Source organism: Centruroides sculpturatus, unplaced genomic scaffold, assembly GCF_000671375.1.
Source record: "Centruroides sculpturatus isolate CEXI.00-Female unplaced genomic scaffold, Cexi_2.0 scaffold1146, whole genome shotgun sequence".
NCBI lineage: Eukaryota > Metazoa > Arthropoda > Arachnida > Scorpiones > Buthidae > Centruroides > Centruroides sculpturatus.
Genome location: NW_019385570.1, coordinates 112,217 through 124,765, shown reverse-complemented (window position 1 = coordinate 124,765; position 12,549 = coordinate 112,217). Strand labels below are relative to the sequence as shown.

Below are 12,549 nucleotides of genomic sequence, written 5' to 3'. Positions count from 1 at the left end.
ATTAATATATTTTAAAAGATATGTAGATGATGTATGTATAATTTTGAAGAATAACAAAGGCATCACTGAATTTATTGATAAGTTTAACAGTAAAAAATGGGCTGACATTACAGACAGAACAAAAAACTTACTGCAGCTACATTTTGTACATATAAACATAGAATTTAATAACTGAAAAATAATCGAACATCAAGCCAACACACAGCCGACTGTATATCCCATTTAATTCAAATTATCGTTTTCAATACAAACTAGCGGGCATTGACCAGAAGAGCTTTTTTATATTGCGAACACCACAGTACTGTCCAAGATAACACGAACTAATGGCTCTAAACTAAAATGTGAAAAAACAAACGTTTTTAACTATACACACTCCCCATCAATAGCTCTTAACGCTGAAAAGCTTGAAATATATAAAAGCAGGTTTAAATATAAATGCATTATTGCAAGAAATGCTAACAGCTTAGTAGCAGCATGGAGATACATTGTACATAATAAGTTTGGAAAAAACTTCTAATTGCCTTATTTTTATTATATATTTTTGTGTTATTTATTTTGCGTTTAACTGTTATTTACTATTTACGTTAATTTTCAGTTGTATTCGCTCTACTTTCAAATATTTAAACTTTGTTGCTTTTTTATTTTATTTTCGTATTATATTTTGGAACGATATTTAACGATAAAAATGTTCCTACAAAAATGTAGCCTGACGTTGGCCCATTCAATAGGTTCAAACCGTTTGCCAAATAAAATGAATTTCAGCAGAAAACCAGTGTTTAAATAAATAATATATGTTAAATTACTGTATGCTTTATTATAGTTAGAAAAACTATTAAATTCTAGCATAATATATAATATTTAAATTAATTTTTTTAATTTTAAGCTAGGAACCGGTTTTATTCGATGAGTTATGAAAGAAAATAAACAAATACTTAATTTAGAATTCAAACATTTATCAGGTGATACAAAAACTTGATTTTTTGGAAATCAATTTTGTAAAAATATGTAAAAAATGTTTTCTTTCGCGGCTAAACTATAAACAGTTGCTTGTTCAAACTTCGCTAGAAATCGTTTATCTGACCTTTTGTCTAACTGACGAATTTCATCAAAAGATATTGCTGTATACCAGCTTATCTAAGCGATGAAAACTCCGAGTTTTCATAGCTTAAATGATCTAGGTTCCAGTAATATTCCCTATAGGGCCAATATTAAGAAAATTTACCTTTCTCTATTTTTTTTTAAATTATACGCATCAATTTTTATTATATTCTAGCACAAGTAAGAAGTGAATATGGTTCACTTCCTAAACATCCTTTATCTATACTGATATTTAAAACTTCAAAATATGATATACAGTTGATTTGCTATTGTCTATCGTTAAAAAGCTCACCACCATTTTTTTAGAGTGATTCACTTTATTTTGGTACATCTTTCCGAATTCATTTACGAATGATCGTAATTTTCATATTCTGTATCTGAGCGTGTATAATGACATAATTGTTAACGCAAAAATTTTTAAATTTATATTTTCGAATTTAAAAGTTATGAAGCTTTAAACTCAGTTCAGGCATTTTGTTTCATTGCAGTACTTCGTTTCACTGCTTAGGAATGTTTTTTTTTTAATTTTTTGAAGTACATTCCTGTCACCGTTACGAAGCAGGGCGTTATGAAAATTGTAATTAACGTAAAATTAAAAATAAACAGAAATCTTTTTGAGATAATGTTATCTATGATTGGTTACTTTGACACCTTGTAGTAGAGGCATCATGTTTCTTCTTCCATATGATCCTGACTTCCCTGTTTTAGCTGATAAAATACCACACGGAAAATTTAATTTAATATAGAACAAAAATGACTTTATTAGGAAAACAGTAAATTTCCGAAAATTTGATAAATTTTCAGATTACTCTTACATAGTTTCACGAAAACGAAAGTAAATGTAAAGATTAGAAAACACTTAGGATGGAGACAACATTCTGTTATCGCCTCAAGCGCCACCGTATTTTTATAAAAAAAAAATATATTTAAAAAATTGGAAACGAGACTAGTTCTGTAACGGTCATTTGTAGCNGATAAAATGTTATAACCCCTAAACATCACTTTTTAAAAACGTTTAACGTGACACAATTCGCAGCTTTAATTGGTCAATTGAGACCCATATTTTAATCTGTTATACAGTACTTAAGACATTCCGTAGGTTCATTCACTTTAGTTGTAAGCTGCACACTTCTGGTAAGGGCAACGAACTTAAAATATACCTGATAGATTTATTGGTCTTTTAATAGTTATCAAGTTAGTTGTATTTAATTGATTAACATTTTATCATACAAAAATATGTTTGCGATTGAATTTTATCCGATAATATAAATATTTATCATTAATTTTATTAATAGAATAATTGACTAAATTACAAGTTTATTATTAATACTTTATGATGCGAATTAAAATCATGCTTACGCTATATCATTTTTCTCGTTATACCCGTTTCTATAATATCAAATTGTCAAAGAGATTATACATTAAAGAATCCAGAATATGCCTTTTTTTATTTCAGTGAATGGAAATTAGACAAAATCTTGAACAGATACGGATATTCCCAATAACATTTGCAGATCTATACAGGTGCGGGTTGCGGACAAGACTGGTATTTGTTATCATTCTGTAATTTAATCTTTATTTACTAGCTTAAAACGTAATATATAAAATCGTTATTAAATTAACTAATTGACTATAAAAATAGCAATCATTAGATTATAATTTTCACGCAATATCCGCGGATAGGAATTCTATTCAATAGAATTTTGTTAACCAGAATAGGACTCGTGAAATAGGTCTGAGTACTTAAATAAGTAAAAGGTATATTTAAAAAACCGAAAATTTTTGTTAAACGAATCATTAGAATGCCAAAATTTAGACTAATGCAATTAACAGAGCATTGAAATGTTCGATGCTTCATATAAACGGTATTATGCTGCGGGGGATAGTGTACCGTTGTGGTTGGTTAAACAAATTTTCAGTTTTAATTTCCTTTTAATATAGTGTAAGGGAATTTCAAGACATGATCTAATAAACTAGATTCAACAAATTAGAGAGTTTATATTGGGTTAATTCTTTCCTATTCGATTTTGTTTTGTTTTTTTGTTCTTTTTTTAATTCATGTAATTATTGAAAAATCATTATCGCTGATTTAAATCCATTGAAGTCACTCAACGTAAGAAGAAACAATTAATAGTGAAAATGATTTCTGCTAGTTTAATTTTGACGAAATTTTACTACTACTAAAAAAAAGGAAACATGTTAAAAACTTTTTCTGAAATAATTTCAAACTTTCCTTTCTGTTTAAACTTTCTACATTCAGTATATTGTTTTGAGTTCAACTGACAGCCTACAGATGTATATATTTAAATAAATTAAAATATTTTTTACGTTGCTGAAAAAGAAAATTATTTTAAAGAAATCCTTCTACTACGTATTTAGCCTACAGCGTATTTTAGTTGAATTTTTTCCTTTTAAACTAGTTTTAATTTAATATAACAGTAAAATTGCCTAAGTGAAGGCTATGAAATAAAATTGTAATGTTATACCGTTAGCCTGCGATTATTGTTTTTCGTATAATTTATTCTAAATATATAATAAAAGTGATAGTCTATCAGTCAAATATATCATAAACATAAACATTGCTCATATCTTCTATTAGAAATTCTTTATCAATAAAATATGACAATTTATAAATAAATAAATCTAATCAAGAAAGACGTCATATCATACTTAAATAAACTGAAGCATAATGATACCGTTCACATCATTTGAACTTTGTTAAATAAACGATTTATTAAGCAAACGAGTACATTGTACGCTTCATTTTCTAAAAATAAACGAATTCGTAATCGATTCAGTATTTTGGTACGTTTTGCATCCAATTTTAACTTAATAAATTCTTTTAAAAACTTCCTTTACTGTCGAGGACATGGAATAACGAGGGAGAGAATTTGGTTATGTAAATTGATGCCAAAATGGTCACGTGTTTGGATGAACAATTGCGGACGAAAACAAACTTCAGCCATACCCAGGAAATGACGAAAAGATGAAATGCAAAACGGATATTCGTGATCAGCTGTTCGAATTTGACATTCATCACGCAATATCTCGTACGGTGTATGCGCATGTATAAGTCCTTGAAGTGCCAAGTCCTTTTTACAACGTTACTCTTGTATAATTGTTGCTATTGCCAAATTCTCGTGTCCTTGAATAAAACATTTAACATTTTAAAATGAATTATATAAAGTTACATAAATAACAGTTCAAGTATGAAAATACAATATATTCGAAAATTTATTTTCATTCACTATAAAGCAATGTTTACAAATAAAAAATCGTTGCAACCGAGCCTTTATTTACAACATAACACACACTTGTAACTTTATTGGAACCGTTTCAACTTCAGACTCCTTGCATAACATTATCAACTCAATCCAAAGTATAAATAGAATTTGTAGATAATATTAAAACGTCAATGATAATGCGTTGCCATTTCTATCTCTCTTGCTAACGGCGATACTGGTACTAAGTATCTTGTCACGACAATCAATAATTTTATTATATATATATATATATAATATTGATTAAATATTAAAACAATATAATCAGTGTACTCTTATAGCTAAAAAGTTATATTTTAAAAACAAGATAAAAGTTAGAATACTTTAAAATCTATTAAAAAAGCATCGACAAAAAATATCCTTCTCAGTCTTTACCGATTTTCATCTTTACATTTACTGTGTTTTTAATTCTTCGACCGTTAATGATAATATTTGTTGAGATACATTTCATATTTTTCTTATTTGCTATTTTTGATGTTTTTCTATATTAGGAACTAATAATCAAACAAAAAAGTGAACAGTTTTATTGGTTTTTATATAGAAATTAACAATAACACATCTGATTTGCAGTTATATGAAGAAGTTACATCTTATATTAAAAAAAGTTATATCCTAGATTCTTGTGGTTCGAAAATAATATTATAATATCGCTCTAGATTTAAGAAAAATTTAACAAATAATTTTATATACATTTTAATTATTTTTCGTAGGAAACTGAAAATAACAAAATACCACGCGACAATGAAGGTGTTAAGAAACCAGGAATTTCAGTCTATAAAGCATACGTGAATGCCGGAGCAGGACTTTTCTTCAAAATCGTTATTTTATCCGCGCTAATTATATCGCAATCCGTTACTAGTGCCAGCGACTACTGGCTAATCAAATGGTATGATATTATTATAACTTAGCATACTTTAAGACATGAACAGATTTTTGAATAAAATGTTTAATTAAAACAATGTTATATTTCATAAGCCATATTGCATTAAGCACTGGTTTCAGATACTGTATTATCAATGACCAAACAATTGCAATAAATATATAATTTTATTAATATTTCAACTCAACAGTATTATGTGGCATTCAAAATAAACGTCATAATAAAATTTTCAAATATAGGATATAATCAATAGAATGAATTATTTAAAAAATATTTATATATACATATTTTTTAAAGAGTTACTAAAAATTATATATATATCCTAGACAAATAAATTTATTTTTTAAATTTAAACTTGAAACTTAATGTCAACAGAAAAAACATTTACTTCAATGAAATTAACATCAAACATAATTTCATTTTTATGAGCCCACTAGTGGCCAATTTGTCTTTGTATCCTGAACACTAGGAGTTTAGTCGTGGGTTCGAGCCTCACTCAGACGGGCTGGCCACGGGTTTTCTCCACGTCTTTAACGCATAAATATGAGTTAGTTTCCCTTAAAACGATTTCCCGAAAGGCATTCCCCCTAGGCAGATCGCCCAAGTGTTGCGTTGCCATAACTTAACAAACAAACAATTTCATTTTTACTATACTGCATCATTGAGGCAGGTGAAACTAAGTACATTAGAAAAAGATATCTGACTTACATATCTTGTCCCAGTGTCAAGCTTTGTAGCAGTAGATTCCAACGTCTGATTTTTTAGCAGATAGGAATATGTCAAAGTATGGGCAATGTTTCTCAATGATTCCAAGATGGTTTTCATTTGCATTAAAGTCAGTCGTATAATGATGACGATCACAGATATAAATTTCAAAATAAATTATAGAACTCTGCTTGAATTTTCATTTGAATCATTTCATGTATATATACAGTTCTATTTTGAGTACTGATTACTTTATTATTCGGTAGATTCCAACATTATTTATAAATACTGTATCATTTTTATTTAACAGTCTTAATTCGTTTAGTTGTATTTTTGTATCAATCACATATTAAAAATGCCAGAAAGTTTAATACTTATTTTATATTTTCAGGCTGCAAGATATTAGAATCTATAGCCAAAACGAAGACAATCTGGAAAATATGACATTTAATAAAAGTTTTTTTAACGAAATTAAAAACAATAGTTTTTATTATAGTAAATATTTCGACATGTATGTTTATGTAGGATTGATATGTGCTGTATTTCTAACGTCGTTACCTTCCGGATTATTGTTATGGAAATTTTTTACAGCTGCTTCTTTCAAGCTTCACAACAATATGTTTCGTTGTATCATTCGAACTCCGATAGCATTTTTGGATAACAATCCCATTGGTACGTAAAATGTTTTAGGTAATTTATTGTTAAGTTAAAGAGTTTCTAATAAAATACCGAAAGAAAATTTTCGATAGCGTTACGTAACTACGGATGCTGTTTATACTCTCGTTTATTGTATCACAGATATTCATTATAAGTGTGAGGGGCTAGCCGGAAACACGGAGTAGTTAAGCCTCGTATACCACTTAATCAGCAACTATTCTTTTGAATAACCCTCTGTTTGTCTAAAATGATGGTTTTTCTATTCAAAGAAAATCGACGGAGGAGGGCTTTAACTAAAACGTTAAAAGAAGGATCTAGGGCAGTGTTTCTCAACTTCTAACGAATCGTCGCCCCCTTCAACGTAGTATCGCCCCTTTCCTACAAAATTCCGATGCTGAGGGCCAAGGCTAATGCCAAATTCGTACTGCATCGAATAGAATAGTGACTCGNTTTAATTTAATTGTATTTAAACATGCCTTTAAAATAAAATACAGTTACACCAAAAAAATGAACATAAACAATCAACATCAATCCCTCAGTGGGCCGCGGCAAAATTATCAAACGTTGACCTGTCCGCGGCGATAAAAAGGTTGGGGATCGCTCTGTTTAGAGGATTATAATGAACGAACAAAACGCAAATTTATTAATAGAAAAATTACTAAACACACTAGTAGGAGAGTTTAAAAAAACTTGAAAAAACAAGCTAGCCAACGAATGGAAAGAGATGGAGAGCAGTCTTTATGAGTGTAATCTGTGGAAAGGGACGTCACATAAGCTACGAGAACTGGCTCAATTGAGTCCGAGCCTTTGGAGTGCGTAGATTGTACCTAAAGGGAAAGTGTGTTTATGCTTCCGTCGAGATTCAAGATGCAGAAAATTATTGAACAGCGTTTTGACAATAAATTTTGCGTTAAATTGAACAAATCCGCTACTTAGATTTTTTAGGTCTGCCGCGTTTTAAGAAAGATCGCCGATACCTGGATGCTCCATCACGACGATGAACCCAGTCACACCTTACTAATTGTGAGAGGGACACTGGCCAAACACAACATTTCAACGCTTCTTCAATTACCCTGCAGTCCAGATTTAGAGCCCTCGACTTCTTTTTATATCCTCGGATCAAAAGGTGCCTCAAGGGATATCGTTTCGAAACGATTGACGCAGTCCAAGCTGCTTTGACAAGATGCCTGAACAGCCTTCCGGTTGCCTAATTTCAGGGGTAATTTGATGATTAGATAAAGTACTGGCAGCGGTGTATGCAGGAGGATCGTCGCTTAAAGATTGTTAACTCACAGTACATGTATCTTTAATAATAAATTTTATTTTATGACTCCAGTCCCGTTACTTATGGACAAACCCTGGTCCTTAAAAAAAGCCGGAACAAATGAACAGAGATACCAAGGTTTTTTTGCCTTTGGAAAAACACACAAGCTTGGTAAAGAAATAAGACCAGTAAAGGAAACAAGTAGAAGACCAATACATATAATTTAAAAGCAATTCCACAAATATATTACTACCAATCTTGGGATCAGTATATTGGTTGCACAGAACCAAGGTATAGTAGTGAAAGAGTTACAAGACCTTTTGTTAATAGATGAAGAAACGGGCAGTAATGGATTTTGGAAAATTGTATTCAATATAAGTATAATCTTGTTTTGCAGCATTAATTGAATTCATGCTTCAACAATCTCCAGAATTAGTTAATTATTTCAATGACATGACGCAATTAGCAAAATTAGTATGTTTTGAATCATGTTTTACCTTTGATAACAAAATATATAGATGTAAGGAAAAAAGTTTCTATGGTGGCAACGTATTACGATTGTTATGTGAAATGGTGTTTCGAAAACTGAAAAAAAATATTCTGAATAACTTGTAAGCAGATATTAATATATTTTAAAAAATATGTAGATGATGTATGTATAATTTTGAAGAATAACAAAGGCATCACTGAATTTATTGATAAGTTTAACAGTAAAAAATGGGCTGACATTACAGACAGAACAAAAAACTTACTGCAGCTACATTTTGTACATATAAACATAGAATTTAATAACTGAAAAATAATCGAACATCAAGCCAACACACAGCCGACTGTATATCCCATTTAATTCAAATTATCGTTTTCAATACAAACTAGCGGGCATTGACCAGAAGAGCTTTTTTATATTGCGAACACCACAGTACTGTCCAAGATAACACGAACTAATGGCTCTAAACTAAAATGTGAAAAAACAAACGTTTTTAACTATACACACTCCCCATCAATAGCTCTTAACGCTGAAAAGCTTGAAATATATAAAAGCAGGTTTAAATATAAATGCATTATTGCAAGAAATGCTAACAGCTTAGTAGCAGCATGGAGATACATTGTACATAATAAGTTTGGAAAAAACTTCTAATTGCCTTATTTTTATTATATATTTTTGTGTTATTTATTTTGCGTTTAACTGTTATTTACTATTTACGTTAATTTTCAGTTGTATTCGCTCTACTTTCAAATATTTAAACTTTGTTGCTTTTTTATTTTATTTTCGTATTATATTTTGGAACGATATTTAACGATAAAAATGTTCCTACAAAAATGTAGCCTGACGTTGGCCCATTCAATAGGTTCAAACCGTTCGCCAAATAAAATGAATTTCAGCAGAAAACCAGTGTTTAAATTAATAATATATGTTAAATTACTGTATGCTTTATTATAGTTAGAAAAACTATTAAATTCTAGCATAATATATAATATTTAAATTAATTTTTTTAATTTTAAGCTAGGAACCGGTTTTATTCGATGAGTTATGAAAGAAAATAAACAAATACTTAATTTAGAATTCAAACATTTATCAGGTGATACAAAAACTTGATTTTTTGGAAATCAATTTTGTAAAAATATGTAAAAAATGTTTTCTTTCGCGGCTAAACTATAAACAGTTGCTTGTTCAAACTTCGCTAGAAATCGTTTATCTGACCTTTTGTCTAACTGACGAATTTGATCAAAAGATATTGCTGTATACCAGCTTATCTAAGCGATGAAAACTCCGAGTTTTCATAGCTTAAATGATCTAGGTTCCAGTAATATTCCCTATAGGGCCAATATTAAGAAAATTTATCTTTCTCTATTTTTTTTTAAATTATACGCATCAATTTTTATTATATTCTAGCACAAGTAAGAAGTGAATATGGTTCACTTCCTAAACATCCTTTATCTATACTGATATTTAAAACTTCAAAATATGATATACAGTTGATTTGCTATTGTCTATCGTTAAAAAGCTCACCACCATTTTTTTAGAGTGATTCACTTTATTTTGGTACATCTTTCCGAATTCATTTACGAATGATCGTAATTTTCATATTCTGTATCTGAGCGTGTATAATGACATAATTGTTAACGCAAAAATTTTTAAATTTATATTTTCGAATTTAAAAGTTATGAAGCTTTAAACTCAGTTCAGGCATTTTGTTTCATTGCAGTACTTCGTTTCACTGCTTAGGAATGTTTTTTTTTTAATTTTTTGAAGTACATTCCTGTCACCGTTACGAAGCAGGGCGTTATGAAAATTGTAATTAACGTAAAATTAAAAATAAACAGAAATCTTTTTGAGATAATGTTATCTATGATTGGTTACTTTGACACCTTGTAGTAGAGGCATCATGTTTCTTCTTCCATATGATCCTGACTTCCCTGTTTTAGCTGATAAAATACCACACGGAAAATTTAATTTAATATAGAACAAAAATGACTTTATTAGGAAAACAGTAAATTTCCGAAAATTTGATAAATTTTCAGATTACTCTTACATAGTTTCACGAAAACGAAAGTAAATGTAAAGATTAGAAAACACTTAGGATGGAGACAACATTCTGTTATCGCCTCAAGCGCCACCGTATTTTTATAAAAAAAAAAAAATATTTAAAAAATTGGAAACGAGACTAGTTCTGTAACGGTCATTTGTAGCAGCCATTTTGTATTAGTGTTTTATTCCACATTAAACGTTATTTTCTGCAAAACCGCACTACTTTCATATTTTTACAGTCCATTAAAGATTGACAAACACATTCTGTAAAATTAATCGTAAATTCGATGTAATGCTTACGTGATATTTCTTCTGTTTAAGGGTAATTTTATATTATTATATTTTCCAGAGCAGTATATGTGGATGCCGATATTTTCCTCCTGGATGATCCACTGAGTGCCGTTGATGTTCCAGTAGCAAAACATATATTCGAAAAGTAAATATTTAAATAATATTTTTTGAATATTTTAATATATTTTAATTTATTGCTTATTTTCAGATGTATAATGGAATATCTGAAAGACAAGATTTGCATTCTCGTTACGCATCAAATACAATTTCTAAATTCTGCAAGTAAAATTTTAGTGTTAAAGAAGGTAAATACCTGAATATTTTTTTCTAGTTTTCGTTTTATAAATCATTTTCTACAGTATTGAAAACATTATAATTTATTTTAACAAAACATGAATTTAAACAGTATGAAGTTCAGATTAAAATTAACCATTATAATTAATATATATTTTGTCTACTTGGACATTAATTATTAATAGGAAAATTATACTAGTTTTTTTTAAGTTTTTACTCAATTCTTGCATAAAAACTTAAAAAACTAGTGTAATTGCCCTATTAATAATTAATGTTCAAGTATACAAAATATACATTAAGAAACTAAAGGACAGTAAGGCAATAATAATTAAGCATTATAAATTTGACTGCACTAGTAAAAAAACCATTACAACAAAGCTATATGTGGACATCTTATAATGTCATCTATGAACAATATGAAGAAAATAATTCTTTTAGGAAGAATTGTTTTTTTCAGAGAATAATTGTTATTCCATAATAAACACGTTACGAAAATTTGTAAAATTGTGAATAATATACGGTTGACACTTGTGAGTGTGCAAACAGTTATATTCACTTTCTATTCGTGGCAGAAAATGCAGAATAGGATTTGCATTGCAGTTTAAAAATGCATTTTTTAACCTTAATAAATAAGACAATTGTAACCGATAAACTCGGTAAACATTAGTTAAAACGTAATACATTTTCGAATCGAAAGTTTTGTCTGCATACATGTTTATATATTAACAATTCAAAAACAATTGCAAAGTTGTGTTTTTAAATTGCAGGGAGAATGTGAATTCATTGGAAATTTCAATGTATCGGAAAATTTAGAAATGCTTACAGGAATTTTGCCAAAGGAAGAAGTCGCTACAAAGAGCATGGATTTAGAGACTGCGGTTTTCAATGATGAGGAAATGATCGGAATCACTCAATCTGAAGTAAATGATCACATTGAAGACAGTCACCACGGCAATGCGGTAAGGATTGTTAATTAGACTATTATCATAGTAAAAATTAACAGAGTAAAATAATTGACGTTATGCAGTTTTAATTTTTTAAAATTGATTTTATTAAGTTTTTCACGTAAATAATTTCTAGTTACAACAAAAATTATTTGATGATATAGATTAATTGTTATAAACGATTTTAAAACGTTTTTACTGGATAATACTTCTATCTTTATATTTCTATTAGCATTAATGTTTTAATGGCTGAGCCATAATTTTGTGAGAGGAATAAATAGCGCCCCCTGGGTAAAGATGTGACTTTACTTGTGAATTCATTTGGGGCACAATAACTTGTGTTATAGCTCGAAAGCTGGAGCGATTATATGTTGGAACTTGTGGTATTCGACCAAAAAATTTTCAGACAGTGAACCAGAAATGATTCAATTTTCTACGAATATAATACAAAACAATAAAGATTTTATTAAGCTTAAGAGATTATTGAGGTACACTACAAAAAGCAGAAATTATATCTAAACTAGATTTATCCACAGAGTTACCTTCTAGTATGTGTAACTACTACAATATAAGTCATTAACGATTACCTCTACAAAAGCCCCTAT

At 29.1% G+C, this 12,549-nt stretch overlaps 1 protein-coding gene and 1 long non-coding RNA gene across 2 annotated transcripts in view; both read left to right on the top strand.

The window, feature by feature from the left end:
• Positions 1 to 12,549, top strand: part of LOC111640210 (multidrug resistance-associated protein 4-like) — a 132,881-nt gene that overhangs the window by 59,109 nt on the left and 61,223 nt on the right. The window contains exons 9-11 of the mRNA XM_023386210.1: positions 10,765 to 10,851; positions 10,915 to 11,011; positions 11,768 to 11,959. Coding sequence (XP_023241978.1) covers positions 10,765 to 10,851; positions 10,915 to 11,011; positions 11,768 to 11,959 — 376 coding nt within the window. The remainder of the gene's footprint in view (positions 1 to 10,764; positions 10,852 to 10,914; positions 11,012 to 11,767; positions 11,960 to 12,549) is intronic.
• LOC111640206 lies at positions 5,095 to 6,637 on the top strand. The gene is made up of 2 exons (XR_002759236.1): positions 5,095 to 5,265; positions 6,356 to 6,637. It is a non-coding gene; the product is annotated as an uncharacterized LOC111640206 (long non-coding RNA).